Consider the following 27,106-nt stretch of genomic DNA (forward strand, 5'->3'; position numbering starts at 1 on the left):
ATAAGTGTGTATAACTGCTGGGCCTTGACGGAGGTGTGTGCTTTACATGCTTGAGAAGTAATAACCACTCGTCTGCATGTTGATGGATAGTGTGGGTCCCAAGGTCGTATCTCAAACAATCATTCAGGTAGTGGTGGAGCATCATAACCAAGAACTGAACTGAACACACACATACACACACATATATAAACACAAACTGTGTGTGTGCACACGCTCAAGATATAGATATAGAGCTGTAGATATGGAATATTAGAGATATTAATCATCTTGGTTTATTGTGAAGGGCAGTCGATAAGGGCCACACTTGAAATCTGGGGGGGGGGAGACGTGATATTGTATAGAAATTGTGATGATGATATATCTGCAGGTAGATATTCAGTGTTTCACTCACATGAAACAAGACAGTGACACAGGAAGTGAGGAGTGGTGCATGAAGAAGAGGGCACTACTGCCACCTAGTGTCAGAAACTTTAATACAACCCGCATGGAAGTGATGAATGCAGTTGCAAAAGTTAGATGTCGAAACTAAAGTATGATACATTCTTCATTTTCATGTCCGAGCTGCAGGAGGGGAAGAGACTATCCCAGCCAAGCAGGGGTCCGGCTACAACCTGGACATTTTGACACATGGTTCACAGACAGAAAGGCAAACACATTAACACCTGTGTGCAACTTAACCTTTCACGAAACCTGCATAGTTTCGACCATGCAGGGCACAAACATGCAAACTGCACACAGAGAGCTCTCAGTTGGTCCGTTTGTAAGGATCCTGATCGTTCATGGTCCAACAACTGGAAAGGTGCACTCAAAAATATTTAGCCTAATATTTGCATATTTTAATTGCATTTAAAATTTTGATTACACAGATTTGACACAAACAGACTAATAAACTTAATGTGCTGCAGGTTTATCTGTCAAAAACGAATTAAGCAAGAATGAAATAGAACTAAAAACCCCGAAGCCACTGTTGGATGATGTCGATAGACATGACGGATATATTTTGTTGAAAGTATATTCAGCCCTTTTATTAACCCTGCTTGAGATCATAGAATTAAATATACATCATGATCACTTCTGCCAAGGAGGTTGTTCTCACTGCTGTCAGTTTGTTTATTAGCTAGATTTCACAAAAACTACAGAAACTACAGATCCGATCAGGGCTACCACAAAAGGAGTTATGGATCTGGACAGAACTTTCACATTGTGAGACAGGATATTTTTTTAAACATTCTCTAGATTTCTCAGACGAATTCATGGATCTTGATGAAAAACACAGTCATGTTTAGAGGAGAGATATTTATGAGTGTGTGTAATCTGGTGCAGATCCAAATAAGGATTAAGAATTTAAATCTGGTTTTATAAGAGGACCGTTGAACCTTGGCAGAGATCTGCACCCACTCCTGTGTTTAAAATGCTTAATAACCAGGATTACATTGGTTCTATTAACCAAAACTCACTTTTGATGTGGTGAGTAAACATTTTTGTTACAAGCTTATTAAGCCCGTAAGGCAAATGTGAACACTGTTTGAGAGTCTATAAACCGGCTATCTGCTTCAGAGGTATCACATCGTGATTGTTTCTGTGGCCTTCACAGAACATTCACCAACACAAGTGAGCAGATAAAAGCCTTTTCAGTTACGTGTTAATAGAAATTCAATACACAACACTAACAAGGACAGTGTAGTGAAAAAGACTCTTTTGTGTGGTATTTGTCCTTCAACACCTCTAAACTACACTGCATCACATCCAGAAAGTAGGTGGACAAACCTGGAACCGATGCAGTGCCGTCTTTTTCAAACATCTTGTCTCTAACGCTCACGTTAAAACACTGAAGTCAGAAACAAACGAAACAGAGATTTGATTATTTTTTTTGTTCTCGCTTTTAATTCTTTGAAATCCTTGTTTTGTTCTTTTGTTTCTTTTTTTTGTTTGTTTTTTTTTTTTTTACATCACCATCCATGGGATTTGACACTTTTTCCACATCGAGCAAGCATCCCAGGAAATCCCACAGCCACCAAGACGAAATACCATCACACAGTTTCACTTTCACAAAGGGGGCACAGGCTTCTTACAGAGGGTGGGGGGCAAGAAGGGGAATCAAGAGACGACCTCGGAACGGGACGGACGCTCCTCTCAGTCACGTAGTGTACATACATATCAGTCATATATCATTAGCATAATATGGCGTAGAAAATGCATCCAAGCCGACAGAGCGTTATAGGAATATAAGTGTGTGGTTTAGTGTTGGATGTGTGCAAACTGAGGAGGCATGGGACACGGTGAGGAGGATGAAGTGACAGCGGGTTTCTAACATCCAGGTCGATTCTTCAGACATGGGTGCACAGCATTCAGGGTGTGTGTGTCTGTGTGTGTCTGTGTGTGTCTGTGTGTGCTTTCAACTCTAATAGATTCTTTTCAAGCAGATTCCTCAACTCAGCACAGGATTATGTAGAAACGGTGCAGCACTGTCAAAGACTTATTATAAAAGTGTGTGTGTGTGTGTGTGTGTGTGTGTGCTCCAAGCTTGTACTACTGGCACCAGGTCAGAGCGGGGTTGCTCATGGCAACCTCCGATCCGACGAGGGGTTGCCATGACAAACAAAAAGCAGATCCCCGAGAGTGTGGAGGGGTCTGTCACCACGGCAACAGCCAGAAACAACGACAGAGCCAGGGGAGGAAAGGAAGGGAGCGATAGAGAGAGAGAGAGAGAGAGAGAACAGGGAGAATGAATAGAAGAGAAAGACGGATAAAGACAAAGTGAAAGGAGGGACGTGGAAAATTTATAAATACAAGAAGGGTGCATTTAGTCTCAGCTGAGCAATGTTTGCAGACAAATCAGTGTTTGAGGTCGTCCACGCTCCCGTCTGCAGTACCAGAGTAGTAGTAGTACTACAACCTCTTCAAAGAGGAAACTGTAAACCACAGTGGAAGGAAGTGGGACAAAAATCCCTCCATCCTGACCCATGTTGTGTGATGTTTAAGTTGCCGTGGAGATGGAGTTTCCATTTCCTATCTGGTCTCATCTTTGAATTCTTCAGAGACGTGCATTTGCTAAACTCCCGCCTGCTTTAGATTCTTCACATGCCTCCACCATTTGTAATGCTGAAGGACTTTCCCTTCTATAGGCGTCCGTTTAGATGGGGTTGAAAGCACAAACACAGAGGTGGTGTAAGTGTGTGTAAATGTGTGAGTGTGTGAGTGTGAATCAGGGGCCAGTTGCATAAAGACAGACTTGAATCTTACTTTAAGTCAGACTTGCTAACAGCCGTGAGTGTTGGAGCTCGTCAAAGTTTGGACATTTGACGGATACACTCAGAGATTTCTATGATTTAAAGTTAATGTTAAAGTTAAAGTTAAAGACCAAACTTATAATCAACACAGACGTGTTTACGAAAGCTATTAGTTTAAGTCTATAAACTTTTCGGTTTGTTGTTCAGATATCATCATTGTGGGTAATTGGACGCTGCTGATAATATTACAAACTGTGGTTTTAGATCAGCAAGATAGAGAAGAGAAGAATACAAAACAAATTATTTCCACTTAGATGCAGATCAGATTTCTAAAGGACGTTTTGTTTTGGAATTTCAAACAGCCACAACAACACAAAGACTTGTTTGATATGTCCAACTGAAGCTAACTCTTATTAACTGCAGACTTTTAAGCAGCTAACTAACTTTGGGTTAGGGGGCTTGATTTCAAACATACAGAATACCAGACACAATTTAGAAGAGTGTGGTATTCTGAATGGTAACAAACAAGGGAGCTGTTGGGCCTTTGGCGAACGTACGCGCTCTCCTGAGTGACATCCTGGTTCAAAATGAGTCGGTAGAATCGTCTGAGTCATAACCTACGTTTCCGTAACTGGCCCCTGGTTGTGTCTGTGTCGGGCTGAGCTTGTTGCTCCGTGTTGACTCGTAAAAAAAAGAAAAGAAGCTGCAGGACGATGGTGGCCAAGACCTTGTTGACATAAGAGGTAACACAGGAAATCAGTCGCTTGGCTTAATGAAAACCAGATCGGGCACAAAAAAAAACATGAACATATGAGCGCTCAGCACAGCTCGTATAGTCCACGACAGTAGAGAGAACCGTAGCCTGTGGTGTGTCCCATCCCTCGCACATCAACACTGCACACTAGTCAGAAGTACATTAGCTCATGTCTACTTTCAAGCGTAAAATCAATAGTGCTCAGCCCTAAGGCAACTAAATACAGGGTGACGCTAAAAAAAAAGCAGTTTGACGACAAGTTAAAAACTCTAAAACATTCGAACATTTCAAGATATCGAGCGGTTTTCATCTTTACAGGACCTCCTCCGGCAGAGGAGGCCCCTATGAAAGCGCAAAATCTGGCACCTTTGAATCGGTTTAATCCTGGCTATTTTACATCTTTAATTTATCTTACATCCTTCACTTACCTCAATAAGAACACCAACACAAGAAAAAAACTAAACAAAATAAGATCAAACTATCGGTACAACTTCTGTGGGTTCAGGCACATAAAGAGTGGAAAGGAAAGAGGGGATCTCGATGAGTACAAAAGAGAGTCACGTTTGGAGGCGGAGAAACATTCTGTGTGTAAATGCACTGGTTGGTGATGGACGGTTATCGGCCGCTTCAATAGCTGTCGAATAGAAAATTTGTACCGTTGCGATTCACAAACTGGAAAACAAGTAGCTGCGTAGTGAACGGCACCTTCCGCGCACTTCTTGAAAGTTTTTCTACGAGGACGCCGCTAAGAAGGAATAAGGCCATGAGCTGACTCTCTTTCCTAAATCTTTCCTTCAATCCTCTCACTTGACGATGGGCCCTAGCGCTCAGAGACGAGGCTTAACGCTCTATTTACTACCTGCCAACGCTCCTTCTGCTGCACAACACGGTTCCCCCTCCCCGCCAACTCACAGGCTCTAATCGCAGCTGCCAAATTCGCAAATATGCTCTTTTTACTCATGTACCTCAGCTCGGCCACAGATGGGCGAACTCAAAGAGTCTAAATCTCTCGTAAAAGATTCCTGTGTTGCTACATTTTTCAAATCCCGGGGCCGCCCCTCCTGGCAAATAATCAATTCCATATTGATCGCAAGCGGGTGCGTTGACGGATGGCGAGGCCCTGGAAAGCGAAGCGATTGAAATGCAACACAAGACGAATCACTGGTAGTCACGGGCTCGATGGAAGTATTAGATTCTTGTCAGCTGAATAAACCGCAAGACTATTCAATTTCAAGCAACCTACCGTTTGGCCTATTTCGAAAACCAGAATGAGGAAATAACAAAACTGGTTTTGGACCCATGCTCCGACAATTACTCCCACACGGAAAAGAGAAAATGGAAATATAATGGACATCTTGCATGAAATGTATCCTCTTTTCTGAACTGTGTTAATTCAGTTTAGTCTTGACCCCTCTATTAAAACAACAGTATAACAAACATCCAAAGGACACACGGCAGGGAGAAAGTACATTATTTAAAAAAAGACGAAATAATGCTTTTAAAAAGTGCTCAAATAAGGAGTGTTTTCATTTTTTTTCTCTTTTTTCATTATTTGTCGTTTTGTTTCTAGCAGTGTCCTCTAGGGTCGGGTATCGGGGAAGAGGAAGAGGAGTGGGTGCATGAACAAGCAGCAGAGGAGGAAGTCGAAGATCGAGGTTAACGGACGGCCCGGTGCAAGGGGCGGGGCTCTCCCGGTTATCGTGAAAGGGGCGGGGCTCTCCCGGTTAACGTGATGTGGTTTTCTCGACCCTTTTGCTCCCGTCGGCCATTTCCCCCTCAGATCTCCGTTCCCTCCTCAGCGGCCTGAGGTTGGAGCTTTTAACCCAGGCTGGCGATGTTGGACTTGCCACCTGGGGGCGCCACGATGCGCTGGGTGCTGCGGCGGGGAATGTTGTCGTCGGTTTGAGCACCTGTGAGATCAAATTGAAAATTAGCCAGCCAATGACATTTCATCTTTCTGGAGGTATTATTACTACTTCACAAATGATAGATTGGGACTCGTCGTACCAGAAATGTGGCAGAGAAACATTATTTAAGTGCGATAAGCTAGTTAGCTTGTTTGTGTAAGATTCTGAAACTTAAATCCTTTTTATTCAACTTTACAAATTCATAAAATACAGAGTGTGAGAGGTTAAAAGGCCTCAGTGGGTTTGCGTCACTGACCAGATAGACTGAATCCGGACTGGTGCAGGTTGCGGACGGGCTGGTTGGGCTGCTTGGCAGGTGAGGTCTTGGCGGAGGAGGCGGGAGTCATGGTTTTAGGCGTGACCGACACCTCGCAGACCGGACCGTCATACAGTCCTCTGGGTACGCCCCTCAGCTCTGCCAGCTGCATGATGGGAAACGAGACACAGCGGTCATAGCAGTGAAAACTAACTAAATTTTCCATCGTTCATTCCAGGACGGATACAAGCACATTTACGGCCAATCGCTAACAAGCATCATCATCCCATCAGCTCGCCACAAAGGAGCTATAAACATTTTCTGGGTTTGCAGAACAACATTTATGTCAAAATGACCTTTCAACAACGGAAAATCTGACTTTTTAACAGCAAATAAATAAAGATAAAAAATGTCCCTTCCTCAGACAACTGCAAAAAAACACATGTAGGCCGCTAGCAGGAAGAAAACAGCACTGTACCCTGCTGCGAGCCTTTATCCTCTTGTAGACAAAGTCAGGGAAAGGTTTGCGGGCCACGAAGCGTCCCGAGCCCTCGGTGGTGTGGAGGTTCCCCTCCTCCAAGACGATCTTGCCCTGGCTGATCACCACCAGAGGCCCGCCGCGCACCTCTGTGCCTTCAAAGATGTTGTACTCCACAGTCTGTGGACGAGAACAGACGATATCCACGAATACATGTTAAAAAAAACACGAGTCTACACATTCTCCGCTCTCATCTCTTTTTCAGGATGATTCTTTCCAGTAGAAACCAACCTCAAAAACATTCTTCACCATCTGAGGTCACACATGCTCAGGTCACATGATATGTGAGACATGTGATATGGAAACTGACTCAAGTCCCTTTCTCATGCATCATCATCATCATTGGAAAGATAAATTATCTGTGTACAGTCATAGAGTTGAGTTCAAAAAGTCATGTCTGTTCACAAAGGACAGTTCTCGTATGATAGATGTGCTCTAGTCACCGCGGAGCTGGAGAACAGCCGTGAGTTGGAATCTTATTCTGAAATATTTCTGTTTATCATGGAGACATATTTCAGTCTTCTGGCTTTTATTAACTGCAGATTTAAATTAAAGCTCAGACGATTTATCGATAGAAATTCAAAAAAGAGAATCCCTCACAATGTTTCTTTTCTGAATTCAAGTTCTATATATTTGATTGTATTTGGTATTAAAGTTATTTATAATAAAGTAGAAGAATATCAATATCAGATTCTAAGAGTCTGCAATCGGCAAAATCCACAATCTCTATATTCGAACACATGTTGTAAAGATATTTTAGTTTATTATTTAGATTTCAAACAGGTTAAAGTTCTCGTCCGACGGCCGACAGCTCTGTTCCTTCGATGCTTTCAGCCGAATTCATTAATCAATACATTAAACCTCACAGACACAACTTCACAACAGTCAATGATTCATCGTCTGCAGCTGATCTCACCGACCTGGAGGATGACGTAACCCCCCCCCCGTAGCACATGTTGCAAACCGCTGCCGCTTCAGGTCAAAGATTTACGAGCATCTCGCTCAGTCGTTATCTGAAGAATTTGCCAGAGCGGCATTGACGGACTGGACGTTCTGTGTTCACACATGATGCCAGCGTGTAAAATCGCCCAGAAATATTTATGGATTAAAATGCACTTGTGAAAAGGAGCTTAACTGATTTAACTCGCACGGAGAGAGACAGAGGCTTCAGTTCTCAGGGAAACGCAGAGGAAGAAGTGGGGTCGTTTCAGAAGTGTGTGTGTGTGTGTGTGTGTGTGTGTGTGTGTGTGTGTGTGTGTGTGTGTGTCGGTGGGGAGGTTGCTTCGTGACCAATTTGGAAGCTGGAACTGTTTGACTGCTCTCTCCTAAAAGCTACTGGAGCTAAAGCTGAGGTCATGGCAATCTGTCTGGTGGACTCTGAAATTAGATCACCAGTAGGAGACACACACACACACACACACACACACACACTCCAAATGAGCACTTTCTCCCATGAACATTAGTCCGTCATTTTCTTCCCAAGTGGAATAAAACGAAACCAAAGAACATGTCGGGATAAGAGCATACACAGCACAGTTGCTCCGTCTCTCTGTCACTCACACACACACACACACACACACACACACACACACACACACACACACACACACACACACACTGATCGGCCTGCTAACAATCAGAAATGATGTCTTCCAGTTCTCTGGCAAATTTTAGGGATGACCTCACTCCCTTGACGCTGTGTGAGGCCCACGCCCTGTTCGGCCGTAAAGCCAGAGTCGAGAATATAGTGGAATAATAAACCTGTTGCTCGATTACATGAACTAAACTGTAATGATTCATCTTTATCACATCATAGAATATTGTGTGTTTAAAATTTTAGGATGTGTTTTCAGTAAAATCACTGTAGTGGACATAAAAAATAATAGTTTTGCGTTGAGGTGTGAATGTTGTCGGTGACGTGTTTACGAGCCACGGTCGTACCGAGTTGTGGGTCTTGGCCGAGATGATCTTCATGACGTCTGGGTCCCACAGCACCAGATCGGCGTCGGAGCCCACGGCGATGCGTCCCTTGCGGGGGTACAGGTTGAAGATCTTGGCGGCGTTGGTGCTGGTCACCGCCACGAACTGGTTCTCGTCCATCTTACCTGTCACCTGAAAGGAATCAGAGCTGAGGGTGAGAGGAGTACAGGAGTCACGGTCAGTGTTTCTCAATCCTCCCGGCACAGCCTGGACTGAAGTGTTTCACCGGTACACAGCTCTAGTGTTGAATGTACAATATTTAGCTTTGGACTGGAGGAGCTGGGGATTGAATCACCGACCCTCTGGTTAGTGGCCGACCCACGCTACCTCCTGAGCCGCAGCCGCCTGTTTGTGAGGTTGTTAGTTCACTGGATAAACCAAACACCACCATATCCAGAATCTGATTTAACTGTACGCACCACACACTTGTCCCAGATGATGGACATCCTCTCCTCGGTGCCGTTGACGCCCTCAGGGATCAAGCTGAAGTCGTCTTTGCCCACGGCACGCTGGGCGGTGTTGAAGGGACAGTGCGCACTTCCTGTCACCTGCAGGTCGCCACTGCACAGGAGAAGGAGAACAGGGATGACACGGTGTTCACATCAAGACGTTTTGCAACGTACCTCCAGTTTCAAAGTTTGGATCGTGGTCTTACCAGGAGAGCAGGGAGTTGAGATAGTCTGGTGTGGTCGGGTCGGGGCTCAGGGGAGGGGAGGTGACGAAGGCGGCCGCTTTGGCCCAGTTCTTGCTCCAGTAGTGTGAACCGTCCGTTCCCAGGCTCGCAGTGATCGGCTCGCCGTAGACCACGGTGCCTGAAAGTTCAGTCCCATTTTAAAACAAGACGCTACTCAATCTGTTTACACGCATTTCATGTGGAATGTTTCCGGACACATGTTTTCTTTCAAAACTGCTTCGGACACAAACTTAATTGAGAATTTGTCAGTGTCATTTCAAGTCTCATCTCTACGGTTTCCAGTTTTAAACTTTTGTTTGTGTCTCACCCTTCTTCCTCGCCTGAGCGATGACATCAGCTGCGCTTTTGCTCATCACCTTGGTGACGTACAGGGGACAGTTGGTCTGATTGGCCACAGTCACCGAGCGGTTCACGGCCTCCGCCTCCACCTGAAGGAGAGAAAAGTGGCGTTAAAACAGCAGCTGGAGTCGAGCTCTTCTCACTCATGACCGTCACGTGTCTCACAGGCCTTTGTCAAACATAATTCACTCCAACTTTTATAGGATCATGCAGAGTTATAAAACTTTTATTTGATGAAACAACAGCTGACAGTCCCTCAGAAATTATTGAATACTTAAAATAAATTAACCCTTTAAAATGACTGTCTCACCCAGGGGACGCTTTGACCTTGGCAGTGCTACTCATCGTGTGTTATGGTCTGTCCTTACACAACATTGACAATTTATGCATCATTTGAGAGCTTTACGTCTCCTGATTCTGTCTGTGCAAAGCATTTTAGGATCCTCAAGTCACTGCAACAACCAAAAGAATTGTTTCAGATGTTTTCTGCTCCTTCAGGTAAAGCTACAGGCTTTACATTTCCCTTTTTATGCCAAGAAAAACACACAAGGCTAAAAGAAATTGTTTGTTTGTGACAAACACAATACAGCAAGTCTGTACACTGTACAGTTTTGCTGTTCTGGCCTGTTTAACCCTATTGTCTGTGTTTCCATCCGACTCTCTGGAATAAAGCAAAGACAATGTTCTTTCCATCCGCAGCAACAAAAATAAGGTAAATCACTTAAGAGAAACTTGGCAAACTTATTTTGACAAATGTAGCAGCAGGATAGTGATTTGTCAGTGAACGACACCGACGTGTTCCAAACACAGACAAAACTGTGGATTCCTCACGTCGTCTGTTTTCGATTAGTTCAGGGCGTCCGTTTTCTCCGACTTCTGCCAGAGGGTCTTAATCAAGATCAATTATATTATACAATTCCTTCATGGTGACAAGTCAGTCAGTCACTATTCCTTATGTTATGTCAGTAAAAAGTTAAAGGAAACTTTTAAAACACCTATAATAAAATCCACACAGGTCAATTTCACAGTCCTGACACTCACCTCCTCAGGATGACTCAGCACGTGTCCTTCAGGCCCAGTGATCCCCTGCTCCAGGATCTTGCACTGCTCCTAAAACACACACACACACACAGACACGCACACACAAATGAACACACAAACCGCTGTGGAAGGTTGCTGAGTCGTGTGCAGGTACACACATGTTCTTCATGACCAGCCTTGGCAGTGAAAAACCAAGCATGGCCATCGACTCCATCCTCCTCATCTGTGGGTTATTAAGAGCTCAGCATTGAACATGTCATCGCGACTGGGGAGAAAAACGATGTGTCGCAGCTTTGACTCCGGTTTAATAAACCACAGAGACGCTGTGGGCCCTTGTGCTGAGTGGGGTTTAGGGTTTTATATCCCGACAAGGAGCAGAGAATCCCTCCAAGTCGTTTTGGGATTAAAGTGTCGTACCTCAGCGACGATGTCTCCGTTCTCAGCGTGCACCTGAGCGATGGCCCCCAGGTCGCGGATCACACTGAACACCTCGTACACCTGCGGAGAAGACACAGAGTAAATCAGCCGTCATCAGACACCTCGTCACTGCATGAATGATCTCTTTGTTTGAGTGATTTTAGTCGTTATTGATTATCTGAATAAATACTGGTTTATTGGAGTATTAGAATATCCTGTCTCTTTAAGGCCCGCCCTCCTGATAAAGCCCAGTCTGCTCTGATTGGACTAGACGCTATTTGTGCATTATTTAAATGTAGGGAAATCCGGAAGTATTGATTGGACTTCTGAGGAGGACTTTCCAACTTTGCAGAACTTTTTATTCACAAAAACAAACCTGTAAAACACACTGGAGGAAAGAAAAATGTGTCCTTTAATCCCAGAAAATGATCAGACAGACGACAATAAAAACCTGAATGATTCAAAACTTTGTGGTGAAATGAAACATCCACATTTTCAAACAGCGAGTGAATCTCCCACACTCATGGTGATGACTTCACCGACATGGAGGTGACTCATCATCTGCCCGCTGCCAAACACGCAGCAATAAAGAGCCATCGACGTTTGACACGGGAGAGAAAATGATAAACTGTGGCTGCGGCGGCCGGAGAGAATTCCTCACACAGGTGCGAGAGACCAACACGGATCTGTTTGGAAACAGCTTTCAAGTGGGATTAATTCATTCTCTCAACCGTGAGTCAGAGGAAAGAGACGTTCAGAGGGAGAAACACAGCGTGTCACATTTATTGTCGGCTCCAAGTCTCTGTTTCTGGATTAAACAGATACAAACACAGATGTGGAGGAATTTTACACGTTTTTCTTTTGTTTTCACACTGGTACTGAGCTCAGAGTCTGGACCAATGAACAAGTTATGACTCAGATGTGAATGCAACACTCTCATAATTAGACACTGATTGATCATGTGGAAAGTTGTTAGATTTATATGTTGCTGCAAGTTTCATGTTTACTTAGAATTTAACAATTTAATTAGATTCAGTGGAGGAGAAGCTGAATCTCGACAAGACCGGGACGCCTTTTATCGTTTTATTGTACAAAGACTTATGATTTAAATCCTTATAGGATGTTTCATTTATTTTATTTTATTGTATTTTACTCTTTTGTCATCTGTAACATATTTACTCTTCTAGTTCTGCTCCATTATTATCTAATATTGTGTCATCTTCATCATTATTTCATGGGATCTATCATATTATATTTGATTTTGCTGTTAACCTCACGATGGAATTAATGGTTTTAAAACAAGCTTTTATGGATTTGATGTTTCCTCTGGTTTTTCAATAACAAATTGCACCACAGAACGAAATGACAGTGAAATGACGAGAGGCTTCACCTGAGCGTCAGTGAGCTGGAAAACGTCTTTATAAGCCAGGTAGACCAGGAAAGAGTTGACACCTACAAAATAAAAAAGACGAAAAATGTTAAAGCTACAAGGAAACGGTTTAAAGCAGAAAGTGAAGAGTCATTTTTTGCAATTTTGTGCTGTTTTAAAAGCTGTAAACCACTTGATGCACAACATCTCAGACTGAGGATGCAAAACAGAAACTTTCATGTTCCCTGAAGTGAAACACTGTAAATTTGACCCAATTTTTTTACCCACAGAATAATTGAAAACGTTGCTACTTGCTGTTGTCTTTGTGTTGTGGGTGTGGTGAACATTGCAGCCTCAAGAGGTCACTAGAGGGTTTTTTCTATTGATCAATTCTTTCATATTAAAACATTAAGTGTGACGTGAGATGTTTTCTGTCAAGTTAATCATATTCAAAGCATCAGGCTGTTAAACTGCGCGGCTGTGCGTTGGGTGTGGCCGCACCGTGATCCTTCACCAGCGCCTCCATCTCCTCCTGGATGCCCCGGTGCCACTCTGTGATGTCCACGTGCAGCGAGTAGTCGCAGCAGGACTTGCTGTCGGCCCATTCGCGCCACTGCTCGAAGGCGGAGATGAGGCTGACGCCGGGCTCAGGTACGACGTGGTCAACTGGAAAAAAACAAAAACACAAGCTCAGAGTCAGGCCTGGTTGACATCACGTGTTATCTGAATCCACTGAGTCCACAGACCAAATGATTCAGTTTGGATCCGAAGCCCAGTTTGTCCGGAGTGAAGCGTATTGATCTTTGAAAATAACCAGATACACGTCTCCTGGTCCACGTTCAAACCGCAGCCTGCGCTCGCAGCACAAACATCATCTGTTCGCGGTTTCCACCAGCCAACGCTCACGTATATCAGCTCAAGATGTTACATCTGCAGACGTCACTCTGTCTGCAGACTTTTTCAGACACTGCGACTGTCTCGTATCTGCTGAAGCGAAGGATCCAGTTGATTAAATGATCCTTCAGGGCGATAACAGAAACTGAATCAGCCAAGTTGACTATGTATGTGTTGAAATATAAGGAATTTAACTCCGGTTTTATGTTTTAGGTAAAAGAAAAATAATAATACGTTAAAGAATGGTGCAAACATACGTCAATTATAGTGTTGGATGGTTGTATACTGTACAATAACATGTGAAAAGTAAGTAGTCATATACAAACATTTGCATTAAATCAATGCATAAACCGTCATTTTAAAAACATTGACACACTGTCACAGTTTCTATTATTGTCTACTTTGTTATTTACTGCTCGTCGCTTCAGTGCTAATTCGTGTCATCCTCCTTCACATGTGGTCACAAGTGTCTCATCAGATCTTAATCAGTCTGAGATCATGAGGTTTAATCGTTTGTTTCTTCAGCTGTGGTTTGAAATCTGATTCAAGTCGAAGCTCCGGCCTCTTTACAAACTGTCACTTTCCCCCGGTTTGGTGTCGACCTGTGTGCGACAGCCTGTGTGCGACAGCCTGAGGCCACGAGGCGGACGCTGCAGTCCGAGAGTGTTTGTTCTGCTGTGACCGAGGCAGAGGAGGGTGGAGCGGCTGAGTCAGAGGGAGGAACCAGTGTGACAATTACAGGGGGAGATTTTTCATTTAGCTTAGTCCTCAAACTGCCCCACCTCTGTCATCACTAGGATGTCAGAGTGCCAGGTTTCTAGGTGGGTCGGCCAATCAGGGTCTTTCTGTGTGGAGAGTGCATGTTCCCCTGTGTCTGTGTGTTGCTTTTAAGGGACTCAAGCTAGAAAAGACGGAAAAGAATTAGAAACATGACCCTTCAAAGATAAGCAGTGTTGATGGACGAGTTGAGATTTGAATGAAAGATTATGTAAATAGAACTATAAGAATTAGCAATGATGCTAGATGTAGGGGGCTGCAGCACCTCCTAGTGGCGAGGAGTGTAACTTCAAGATGAAAAAGAAGCAAACTAAATCGATTCAAAGAAACTCATTTCATTTAATTTCTGAGAGAAGCACAGTAGCACTACTTATAATATTTGATTCGATTTAAGAATATGCGGCTTTGACTTACAGTAAACTGGTGTCTGCTGTTGTGTAAAATGTTGTTGGAGATTCAAATTAACACTAAAATCATGAATGTTAAAATATCTGAGTAACAGAATCCCCTGTTTGTGAATAACAGACATTTTTGTGTGTGTCTGAAGTGAAAGAAATTCACTTCCTGGCTCAGTGTGAACTCCTCAGAGCAGATGGGAGATTTAATATTTTGGCTCCGACGGGACCAGACCTGGCACTTTTCCTGTTCTCATTAAGATATGTTCAATTGAGGCCAATCATTGAATGGGGGCGGTCACTGTGGAAGGAAGACGCTCCACGGACGACAGGGTCAGGAAGGACTCAGACTCAGATATGAATCACCGCCAGTAGGACCCTCACGGTCGGGGACTTACTGATCATGGTGGTGCCTCCGGCGAGCGCGGCCTTGGTCCCCTGGTAGAAGTCGTCTGCGGACGTCATGCCTCGATCCGGCATCTGGAAACGTGTGTGCACGTCGAGGCCGCCCGGCATCAGCATGCGGCTGTGGGCGTCGATGGTTTTGACGCCGCCGGGCACGATGAGGTTTTCCCCAATTTGTCTGAGAAAAAGAAGTAATTCATTATAAAAAGAGGGAATAAAAACACATATATTAAGTTTTAAAAAGTTTTAAAAGGGAATTTTTAGCTTGTTAAATGCCAGTGTAGAAGAACTATTTCCAACTGTATGTAAGGTTCAGGGAAGAAGAGAATATACATTTTTGTTTGGATCCAGATCAAAGGGCAGATCCTGGAATTTTCCAGGAATAATTCATGGATCTCAGTAAAATAAATCAGACATATTCAGAGGACCAATATTTATGAGTGTGTCTAATTTTGTGCAGCTTGTTTGGATTCAGTGGGATTGTTGGCAGAGGGACGCGTTCCACTGAGTAACATACCAGTTTATATTTGTACCAAGAGATGCAAGGACAGATTCTAACTTTGTAAACATGTTGTCAGCTGCTTGAACTGAACTCACTTGATGACTCCATCCTCGATGTAGATGTCAGCACAGAACGACTGGTCATCGTTCACGATCTTCGCCCCTTTAATGAGGAGACGGTCACTCTGGAAAAAAACAATAAAGATGATTAGTCGCTGCACATATAATAACACGTCGTCGTGAGAAGAGAAGATGCCTGAACCAGACGCTCGAGGTCTGAACCCTCTGGGGTTTTTTATAGATGCCTGTAAAAATATGACCATCAGGGCGAATATCCGATTTGGCTCGACTGGATGTGGGATTAAGTGCGTTTGATGAAAGACATTTTTGGGGAAATGTCACGTGAAGGAGTAGACCCAACAAAATGCAAAAAAATCCAAACCGGTTTAATCTACTGAGCCGTCGCAGTCGGGCCTTTTTAGGATGCACTCAGATAAGAAACACGCGGCTTTCAACAGATAATAGATTTCTTCCTACGCACACACACACACACACACACAGATAAATACACTGCAAACACACACACTTCAAGCACACTGTTTGATGTTTGGATCAGTGTGTGGATGTGATGCACTAAGACTGTTTTTAATGTCAGGAGGGAAATGGAGGAGGAGAGGGTTTTTAAAGGTATTCGTAAGGAAACACTCCTCGAGTCACTCCAGTGTTCTCTGGTTGGAAACAGTAGCTGCAGTTCAGTAGTGAAATTCTTCAGCAGCTATTAGAATGTAAATAACCGTGACCTGTGACATAATGGGAAGAATTTAGCACAATAAAGAAGCCCCCCCCCCCCGTTGTCTACATGTGTGTGAGCTGTTGTAGTAACAGACACAAGGTTGGACCAATCAGGGCACAGACTGTGTAATCAATCATCGATGTCACCCACTCCCACCGAGCCCCTCAACCCCCGTCCCTCCCTCGTGTCACCCCCGCAGCTCGGGTCCTCTTTCCAAAAAGGGAGTGGCAGCCCTGGTCACAGGGACTCCAGCATCCCCGGCTAACAAAGGCTGCTCTGTTTGAGGCTGTGTGGATGTAGCTGCTGCCGCCCGGCCGCCCGGCCAGCAGCTCGGGGCCCCTGAGCACTGCTGCCGCTCTTCAAAGCCCCAGCCAGTCGGTCACGGCCCCGCCCTGCACCATGCACAGAACTCTGAGCTGCAGGACGCAGCGCCGTGAAATCTCATTTACAACCGGCCCCTTGTTTCAATAACCTGGGGGCTGAATTTTTTTACTGCAGCACAATGAGGAGCAGGTGGAATTTGTTTGGTACATGAGGGCAGTTCATATTCAGCATGTAGGGAAACATATGATGTCATTTTCAGTCTCTGTTGATCCCTACAGGTGTTTTTATTGTTTCTTTCACATGCATTTTGTGTTTTGCCGCTTCCAGCATCTCACATGGAAGCATTTACTGCTTCACTGTTTCTTATAACATCATAAATTTAACATTTCATTATACTTTGACATGTCAAATTAGAGTATCATTGCCCAACAGGCCCCTTAAAGTCAATCAATTTGAAATAAATCACACACACTCATAAATATCAGGCCTCTCACTGTGCCTACTTTCTTTTCATCAAGATCCATGAATTATATCCTGGGAAAATGGTGAAAAACTAAAATCCTGGATTTGCACCAAAATGAGTTCCTCCCTGATCCATAACACATCCCCCTATTAAGTTTTATTAAAATCCGTCTTCAGACCCGACTGACAGAAACTCGAGTGACATCACATGATTGGCTTCACGCTGCCTGTGAAGCCGCAAACTTCTTTGAACCTTTTCAGGGATGTGCGAATAAAAGAATCATAGTTTGAAGCCACAAACTCAGGATTTGTCAGGTGGTGAGAAGAAATATGGTCAAATCCATGGTTTAAATCAGAAAAACGTCTTCTAGCTCTATTTTAAAAACCCGTTTATTGCATTTCAATCTTATCTCCTCTCTAACGTCTTTTGTTTTCATGCCGTAGACATTCCTACACATACTTGAGGACCTCAGCTGACGGCAGCCGCTCTGGAAAATGTCGTGCAGCTGTCATTTGAAAGGTGTGGCGATGCTCTGTCAGCGCTCATGGAACTCGAGCAAATAGATTGTGTGGTAATCTTCGATCTATGTGGTGCAGACGGGTCTGGTAGAGCGATGTGCTGCGCTCCAGGCCGCTGTTGGCCCGTGTTCATCCCAGCGACTGCTCTGAAACGATGCCGTTACATCATCAGGACCGTCAGTATCACATTATACCGTCCGAGTTCGCCAGCAGTTCTCGAGTCAACAGTCTCATAAACTCAAAGTCGTACGAGCCAAGACTTTGGGTTTTATCCCTAAAAAGAGGTGGATCACAAAAAAGTTTAATTTTCTCCGTTTAATCTGCAAAACACTTTAAAAAACACCCACTTGCCTTGAATCCAGACTAATCATCTAATTGTTGTGGAGCTCACAGGAGTTGGAAAGTGTATCTGATTGTCCTGGATCACGGCCAAACATGACGGTGACCTTTTTCATCATGGAGCCTCTCACGGCCTCACAAACAGGATGTGGACGAAGCTCAATGGGCTCACTGTTACTACAGAGCTGTGTTTTCATTCCACAGCACAAAGCATGAGCGTGCTAATGTATGTGCAGCAGAATGCAGTGTGGTGAGCAGAGAGTAAGACGCCACTGTTTTCAAACAATTAGTGGATCCTTGGATCCCTCACCGATTATTGTACGGAGAGAAAAACAACTTTCCTTAACCCTAATCATCGACCTACATTATCTACGTCTTCTTAAAGAAAACATCCTGGTCCGGGGGGGAAGCCCGACATCGACGGATGTAGAAGAATTGGGAGGAAGGGGGGCTTCTTGACTGAGTGGAAAAGAGGCTGAATTACGACAGAGAATGAGGAACAAGTTAAAGATAAAAAAGATTCTACGATTTCGAGAACAAAGCTGTGACATAACGAGAAAAAAGTTATAAACAATAAAGTCCTAATTTTACGAGACTGAAGTCAGACTGTTGTGAGAATAATTGTTGGTTACATTCATGTGATATTAAAAGGGGGTTTTCTAAAAAAGAAAGAAAAAGCATAACACAAACATTTCCCTGTTTAACGTGTATATGGTTAGCGTGCTAGCAAGCAAACACCAATTTGCAAATCGAGCCCATGCGAAGAAACCAACGTCCTCTCCAACAGCGCAAAATGGCGGCACCTGTATTAAAGATATTTTGGCTTCATTTCTGCACAAGATACGTCGTCCATCTTTAAATACGTACAGCCAATCGGATCAATCTGTTGTATCACGTGACTCTTGTAAGATATCGTTATTAAAAGCACATACAAACAAAGCCACAGACCAGCGAGTGGAAAATAAATCGGCGCACAAAAGAAAAGAAGTCGCCTGCTGACGGGGAAGTTTTGTGAAATTAGAAAAAAATCTGCTCAGTCGCAATGAAAACATCTGCAAGTGTTAGACGTATCCCAGCAACGTAGCGTGTTGTTGTCCAAATGGAAAGTATCCTGGCAACATCTGTGAAGTCAGGTGGAGAACGGTGCCAGGTCCGACCCGCGGCACTGTGATTTATAGGAGTTCTGGATTATTCAAAATCCCTCCTGCTTATTAAAATAAAGAGCTTACACACGTTCAGACACATGCTCACTTTCAAATAACAGACAACAACAGGGATTAAACAGGTTCCCAAAGAGAAGATGTCGAGCTTTACAAGTTGGCTGGAAAAATACAGAACAATACAACCTAGGTTCAAATTATCAGAGAAATTCAAAAATCAACTATTCAGCAATGGAAAAATTTACCTTAAATCTGTGTTATTGACTTTAATAATCATTTTGATGTAAGTTTACTCTTTATCATTGAAAAAATCCTCTTTAATTCTGGGTTTTACACTTAAGTCCCTTCAATTTTTGATACAATGAAAAATCTCCTCGTATTTTCTGTCTTTTTCACTGAAATGTCGTCTTAATTTTTCTTTTTAAACAATAAAACTTTCACTTACATTCTCTCATTGACTACATCAATGTAAATTGTGTCACTGGCTGTTTGCTACAACTGAAAAATCCCTTTAAATACTTAACTTGACTTCTGAAATTCAAAGCAATACTTTGTATATTTCACTATTCTTACTGGAAGTCTGTCTTTAAATTCTTTCTTACTTTGAAAATCCACTTACATTCTACATATATTTGTATATTTTAACTTAAACTCTGACTATGAAGAAAAAAGTCTGACTTTTACTATGAAAATATATCCCTTGTATTCTCTCTGGTACTTTTGAATACTAATTTAAATTCTGTCTGACACTCTGACCTTGAGGACACAGTGAAGATTGAGGCACCACCTGCATGATCTGTATTTATATAAACATGAATGTAATATTTGTTATTAAATAAAAACTTTCCATACACACATACCGACACACACATACCGACACACACACACACACACACACACACACACACACACACACACACACACACACACACACACACACACACACACACACACACAGCATGTGTTTCTGGGGTAAATGAACTGTGGGTGAACGAGGCTGAAGCGGTGGGCGGGTGATTTGGACACCAGCTCACTGTGTACGACGTGAGAACAGACATGGCCCCGGGCTGATGTGCACTGATAACAGCATGAACACACTGCAGTGACCTTAACTGTAACAACACAAACACACACAAACACACACACACACACATACACACTGCGCTCAAGGTTTACTAACACACTCTGATGATCTCTCATCCTCTGAGGACACGGAGTCACTGAGACTTTAATCCTGTCTTATTATAGACTCAGTCTATTTATAACTCTCCACTATCTTTGTACATTGAGCTTTATTTTACGAGTGAAGACAAAATTACTTGACTCACCGTTTCACTGACAAACTTACTTTACAACAAAATTGATCATAATCCATTCATCAGGTTCCAGCTTCTCACACGTGAGGATTTCATTTAGCTTTTCACTATTTTACATCATTCACCGCTGCAGTTCATTTCTTACTATTTAGTATTTAAACTTTTAATAACAAGTGAAAAATGCTCATCTTGTTTTCAGAGTCAAACCATCAGGCCAAAAAAAAGTATGTTTAATTAATAATTTACCTTTTGCATTAAATTTCCAATGAAAGAAAACAAGTAAAAATAGCAAATTTGCACATTTGAAAAGGGAGAACAAGAGGATGTTTGACTTTTCTCTTGATAAATGGGTTAAATGACTCATCAGTGATCACAAACATCGATAGACTAAATAAATAATTCAGTAATTGTCTCAGCACTAATATTGGAAACTGAATATTTGGGGGTTTTCGACCATTGCTGAGGGATCAACACTGAGTTAAGCATTTAATGTTTTGCTCCTTTTTATTAACATTTTAATCGAATCATAATAAAAGTTTAATTGGTTGCAGGCGCTGCTCGCTCACCTCTTTGAACTCTGCTCGGGTTGCATCGTATGAATCAGAGATTTTATGAGTCACAGCGACGCTCTGATGCCAGGTGGTGGACTTGAAGAGTTTCATTCATATTTGATGAGCAGTGCTTTCAGTACCTCCCGGCCTGTGCAGCTGACCCGCCTCCATGTGGCCAAGACCAACCAGTCGGCCCATCACCGTCCTGAGTGCAGGGTGATTCATTCCCCTTTGTGTTAAATCTACTTAAACTCATTAAACTGGCAATTTGGTTGAGGGACAGACATAATTTCTTGGTCAGTGCTTCTCCTGTATTATATTTATTCGATTTAAGCCCATTCATTTCCTCTCCGGCTTGTGTTTGCGTTAGTAAACTCATCACTGACTCTGTCACACGGTCGAGACCCGGAAGCTGTCGGGTTTTAAAAGACAAAGCTTCACTGCTCCTCCCTGATGTGACGTGTACAACTCACGACACGACTGAGAACGTACGGCAGGTAGATCCTCGAATCTTAAGAAAACTGTCTCAGAGACAAGTCGCTCGTCTCTGACCTGCTTTCTCTCCCATGCACGGTTCAAGAATAGTCAGTCTATCCATTTAGTTCTTACTTAATCACTGTTGGGACCACACCTCCGACTAATCCTCTCAGCTCTCCACCAACTGGAACCAGCATCTCCAGCACAGAGAGAGTCAGGGGGAGGAATATGCCTCTTTTCACCAGCGACACCACGTTGCCAAAGCCCAAAATATGTTTTCAATTATTATGTTATTATCATTGGAATTTTTTCTTTGCATATTGCCTCTTTATAAACAACTGAAATATGAAATTGTTTCAGAATGGTTTGCTCTCTTTATATAATCTATGTCTGAAACAGGCCACTTTATAGTATTTTTCCATTTGGATCATCGCTCGGATAAATCTCAGTTTGTGTCAACATCACTTTTTGCCTAATAGAGCAGCAACTATTGACTGATTTTCATTAACGATCAAGTTATTGATTTATTTTTTGACTAATTGATGAGTTGTTTGGTCTTGAAAGCGTCAAAAGGGGCGAAAATCACTTACTAGACGCTGCCAGAGCCCAATGCAGCAACGACAAATCATGTGTCCAACCAACAGCTGCAACCCAAAAGATAATTAATATATAAAGAGGGTTCAGGGACGACCTGAGTCCAGGCTGATATGGGATGGGAGAGGTTATAGATCGCTCTGTGCGTTCTTTCATGGTTTACTTTGACCACACGCTGTCTACATGAGGATGGCAGGAGGTTTAGGCCTCAGCTAATGGAGTGTAAGAGTGTAAGGTTGGGCCCCTGGGCCAAGATGCCTGAAGGGCCCCTCATCCTCCTCCTGCCCACCATCATCACACCAGAGTCCTGGTGACAGCTTCTTCACCATGACCTCAAAGTGAAGATGTTTCCTGGTAGTAACTTTTACTGGGTACACATGAGGCTCTTGTTGACCCCTCAGGCCCAGAAGACCCACTGTGCAATAAATATAATCCAATCAATAATTCAGCCGTGCATCTTTTCATCTGCTGCATTTCAGGATGAAGCCATGAAATAAAATATGCAACACACATCGGAGATCTGCCTCGTAAAAGACAATTTCAGCTCCGTCCGTGTTCCGAGTGAGTCCGGACATTTCTAACTCAATTATTCCACCTTGTTTCCGCCCGGCGACCTCCCTCCTTCCTCCAGCTCTGCCTGTGTGCAGCAGCATCTTCCCTTCGTTACACAGCTGAGCGAGAGAAACATGGAAGGAGATGGGAACCTCTGTCCCCTCCCTTCCCCATGGCTCCCCTCCCTTCCCCTCCCTATTCTCCACTTTCCATTGAACCAGCACCACCTCCATCATCCAGGGGAACACTCTGTGTCCCCCACCGTGACACAGTTAAAGTGTCCTACAAATTAAAATGAGATGTGTTTTTTTTTTTGTTATCAAAGTGAAAATGGAGCTTGAGGGAATAAAAAAAGGAAAAATGCAGGAGGTGTTGAGGGGGATGAGGGGAAGCATTTGCTCCACCAGCTGGTGTGCATTGATACCCGGCTCCCAGACACACAAAGACCACCGGCGTGAAATCTCTTCTCTCCTGCACGACACGCATAAAGGAGGACCGAGTGGGAATCTGCACCAACAATGAACGGGATTATTCTAACGGTTTTTTTTTTTTGGCACTTGTCGCAAAGATGCTGCAAAACCCCACATTTTATTTTAGCTTCGAGGGCCTCGGTGGTTTATCGATCCTAACTCGCGTTCATCCTCCACGACGCGGCTCTCACAATAAAAACCCGACATGCATGTGCAAGATGCATTAAGAGGGAAGAAACGCATGAGGTCAGCCTGTGCTACAAGATCAGATTTGAGGAGGAGCGCCGCGCAGCAGAGGCGCAGGGACCGTGCCGCGCCATGCCGGTCCCATCCTGCACCCACACCCGCATGCAGGCCCGCACCACCCGAGCCAGGACACCAGGCTGGATCCGCGTTCCTCTGTAACATGTAAAAACACCCACAACACTCACTGTGATGCGGGGGATGTTCTTCTTGCCCTGGTAGCCAGACATCTTCGCCGCTTGTTCCGTCGAGCGCTGCGCCTTGGACCGCTACGAATTGCACCGCGGATTACTGCTGCTCGCGACGAGGAAGATGAGGGTGATGAAGAGCAAGGAGCAGGAAGTGTGGTCGCAGTTGATCCTTAGGGAGGCCACAAATGTGAAGAAAGTATCTGTGGACTCCTGATGGCAGCCTCCCGGTCTCCACCGATGCACCAAACCTTCTCCCACCCAGACGGAGTCAGACGAGAGGGGAGGAGGGAGGGAGGAGGGAGGGACCGTCCCCTTCCCCATAAAAGAACCCCACGGAGCATGCGCAGAGCCTCGCCCTGCTCCATTGACGGAGAGAGGGCCACTAATGCCATCAATGGCTCTCTTTGGATTAGTGAAGGCAGAGTGCACAAGACGGAACAAATGAAGAAACATCCAGCAGCCATTTTACCTCTGATCACTTTATCTGCAAAGCACCAAATAAACCAGAGGAAATAAAGAAACAGCGATTTCACGACTAGTTTCCACCCGAGTCATCAACCACTGCTGGTAATGGTCTGTGTCCATAGAACACTCAGTACAGTGAACATACAGTGAAGCACTTCCTGCCATCACGGGTAATTTGGGGTTCAGTGTCATGCCCAAGGAAGCCTCGAACCACCGTCTGGTCAGTGGACAACCCGCTCTGCCTCCTGAGCCACAGCAGCCTTGGTGCTACCAATTCAAAGCGACTCAAAGTAGTTTCCAGATGTGAATAGAGAGAGTAAGTGACACTTGTTGGGATCAGGGGAGACAATACGACAGGATTTAGTCAAATTAGATTTAAAGGAATATCTTATAAAACTGGTGGAAGTTGTTTTCCTTAAGCTGCAGAGGTCAGATATAAGACACCTGACTGGTTCTCCTCATACGAGAGATGGAATTAAATCAGACTGAGAAGATTTAACTTCAGAGTGATTCAAACTCAGTGACCTGATGCTGTCATGGACTCCATCTTAACTTCAATAGCAGATTGTTGCCACTAACAAGGAGGTTATGGCTTCATCCATGTATTTGTTTATCTGTCAGCAAGATTATTAAAAATCTAATGAACCAATGACAAAAAAAATCACTGAATAACAATCTGTATCTTGCTAAAAACATAAATTTGTTTACACCAAAGGAAGCACGTTTAAGCAGGTTTTTGGTGAACTTGCTAAAGAGGGTGACCGACCCCTGAGTTTGATTGTGTTTGCCTCTACATTCAGACTTAGACTGAGCTGCTAGCTGCCGTCATGAGTCAGCCTTGGGTTGGTGCTCCTGTCAGTGTCGGCATGTGAGATGGTAAATTTGTGTTTTTAAAACTTATTTCCTTGCAGGGCTCAATTTTCCTGCCCCAGGTGCAACAAACTTAGCAGGCCTGCACGTACTAGCCGCTAGTTAGCATGGCTAGCATCGATTTAATCATGTGAATCTGCAAATAAATTAAGATTGTTAAATACATACAGAGGAGTAATAAGCAGATATGATATTTACTTATTTATTGTAGGGCAGTAGGTAAAGTTGCAGATAATAGAAGTACTTGAACAATACCTCAATAAGTACCCAAATACATCAGGAATGTTACTTTCCACCACTGCAGTCTGCAAAAGGTCATTGGTTTTTAAATCAAGCATAGACCTAACAAGTCAGATATCATTTAATCATCCAATCATTTCATTATATCTCTTTTATTATTCATACGCAAGAACAAATAAGTTAATTCCAATTATATATAGGCTTATACGAGAGAAGGGCAAACTACACATGTACGATTAAAGTAGACAAAGGAGTTACGGGAGTATCAGGAGTGGATTGTGTTGCTGATGCTTCCAATCAATACGTAACATGAAACCAGGACTCAACAGCCAAAGCTTCTAATAGTATCCTGAGTGCTTGAATATTAAGTAAAGGAAGTGATGTCAGCGCCGTGATTCACAACCCAACTGCAAAACCTGAATAATTTGTCGAGCCAGCAGGGGAAGAGTTGATTTTCTTGCAAGTCAGAGCTGCATCGCAAGTCCGTCTGCTCCACACCCTCAGATAAATGAAACCCTGCAGTCGTGCATTATGTCATAAGCACTCAACCTTCTGTGTTTACATGAGTCTCAGGCATGTGGGGAAGACACAGCTCCTTGCAGATTTACTTGTTTAGATAGTGATATAGCTCAAGGGCACTTCAGAAATCCATGCACACGTATGCAAGTACAAAAAAAATGCAACTGTATCAGCTGGAGCCAACAGGAGCCACTCCCTCTGACAGCCCTGCATGCGGGGCCCTCCACCGACTCTATTACATCACAGTGCTTTCTGGGAAATGTAGTCAGAGCAAGTTGTCTGGCGTGAACAGGCTGCAAGCTTAAACAAACTCAAATAGGTGGCAGGGGCTTTAATTGGAAGATTATTGGATGAAAATTACGCACAGAACTGATGGAAGAAATGAAAGATGGAGAGAAAGAGATTGAAAGAAGAGAAGAGACAGAAGAGGTAGAAAATAGAAAGACAAGAAAACCAAAATCACCCTTTTATCGTCCAGGTTCTGCAGAGCTTCTTTCCCGGTGCTCAACCTGATCTCCACCTTCCTCGGCTGGGAGATGTCGGTCTGCCGGTCAATGACGCTTCTGTCGCTCCGGCCCCTGCACATCGAGAGCGCGTCAAAGTCCAGCGTCTTGCTGTCGGAGGAGCCCTCCACCGGGCAGAACATGCCACAGAACTGCTGCCTCGGCCTGGCCGGGCTGTCGGAGCCCATGCTCTTGAAGAAGTCTGGTACATCCCCGGTGGTCGACATGCCTCTGGAGCAGGCGGGGGGGCAGCTGGGAGCTTTTCTCGGAGGGGGGAGTGTAGCTGCACAGATGCTCCGGTCTCAGCTGCTTGTGTTCTTGTGGACAGCCACCGCCTTTTGCCGGGTTCCAAGTGCAGGTGGTCGCACTGTGACAAAGAGCGCAGCAAAATCTGTGAGGCTAATGCTGCATGAAAACACTCCCACTGTGGAGAGCGAGGATAAATGATGCGAGGAGATCCTCTGTTCCCTCTATGAGCAGCAGACAGTTTTGAATTGCTTACTCATGAGTCCAAATTAGCCTCCAGGCTGCAGAGTTAGAAGTCAGCGTATGAGGAGGCGACCAGCAGCTTGACGCGTCGCCAGAATAAAGATCCACTGGGCTCAGGCTGGAGGATTAGTACCTGGAGTCTGTATGAACCCGGTCAGAGATGGTGGCGGTGCCAGGAGCGCATCACATCTGACGGTCCGGAAACGATCGCTCCTTTTTTGTCCAAAGTGACTTGTTCGGTGGCTGCATCGGTTCACAGTGACCTGACAGTGCGTGGGTGTAAGAGCTGCGTGTGTCTGTTGTGTATACCTGTTGTGTGTCTGGAGGCGTGTGTGTGCGTCCCTGCGGGGAGTTTCTGGCACAGGTTCGAGGTCAAGAGGGGATCAGCACCATGGACAGTTCCACCAAAGTCACCACACCCAGTCCAACAATGAGAGGCGCTGTCCCTTCAGCACCAAACACACCCACACACACACCCACACACCCACACACACACACACACACACACACACACACACACACACACACACAC

At 44.1% G+C, this 27,106-nt stretch overlaps 1 protein-coding gene across 2 annotated transcripts; it reads right to left on the reverse strand.

Moving 5' to 3' along the window:
- Positions 1–4,347: 4,347 nt before the first annotated feature.
- Positions 4,348–26,836, reverse strand: dpysl2b (dihydropyrimidinase like 2b). 2 transcript variants are annotated; one of them, XM_035184875.2, is made up of 14 exons: positions 26,046–26,836; positions 15,594–15,682; positions 14,990–15,174; positions 13,027–13,191; positions 12,547–12,608; positions 11,157–11,237; positions 10,740–10,808; positions 9,667–9,787; positions 9,321–9,477; positions 9,085–9,226; positions 8,627–8,797; positions 6,626–6,805; positions 6,148–6,313; positions 4,348–5,894 (listed from the first exon to the last, which is right to left on the reverse strand). In XM_035184875.2, exons 1-14 carry the CDS (start codon positions 26,310–26,312, stop codon positions 5,803–5,805), a joined length of 1,947 nt encoding a protein of 648 aa, XP_035040766.1. In that variant the 5' UTR covers positions 26,313–26,836; the 3' UTR covers positions 4,348–5,802. The 2 variants fall into 2 exon arrangements, with proteins under 2 accessions (XP_035040766.1, XP_035040767.1); XM_035184876.2 differs by lacking the exon at positions 26,046–26,836 and adding an exon at positions 23,486–23,785.
- Between the last annotated feature and the right edge of the window lie 270 nt (positions 26,837–27,106).

Source organism: Hippoglossus stenolepis, chromosome 18 (assembly GCF_022539355.2).
Source record: "Hippoglossus stenolepis isolate QCI-W04-F060 chromosome 18, HSTE1.2, whole genome shotgun sequence".
NCBI classification, from domain to species: domain Eukaryota; kingdom Metazoa; phylum Chordata; class Actinopteri; order Pleuronectiformes; family Pleuronectidae; genus Hippoglossus; species Hippoglossus stenolepis.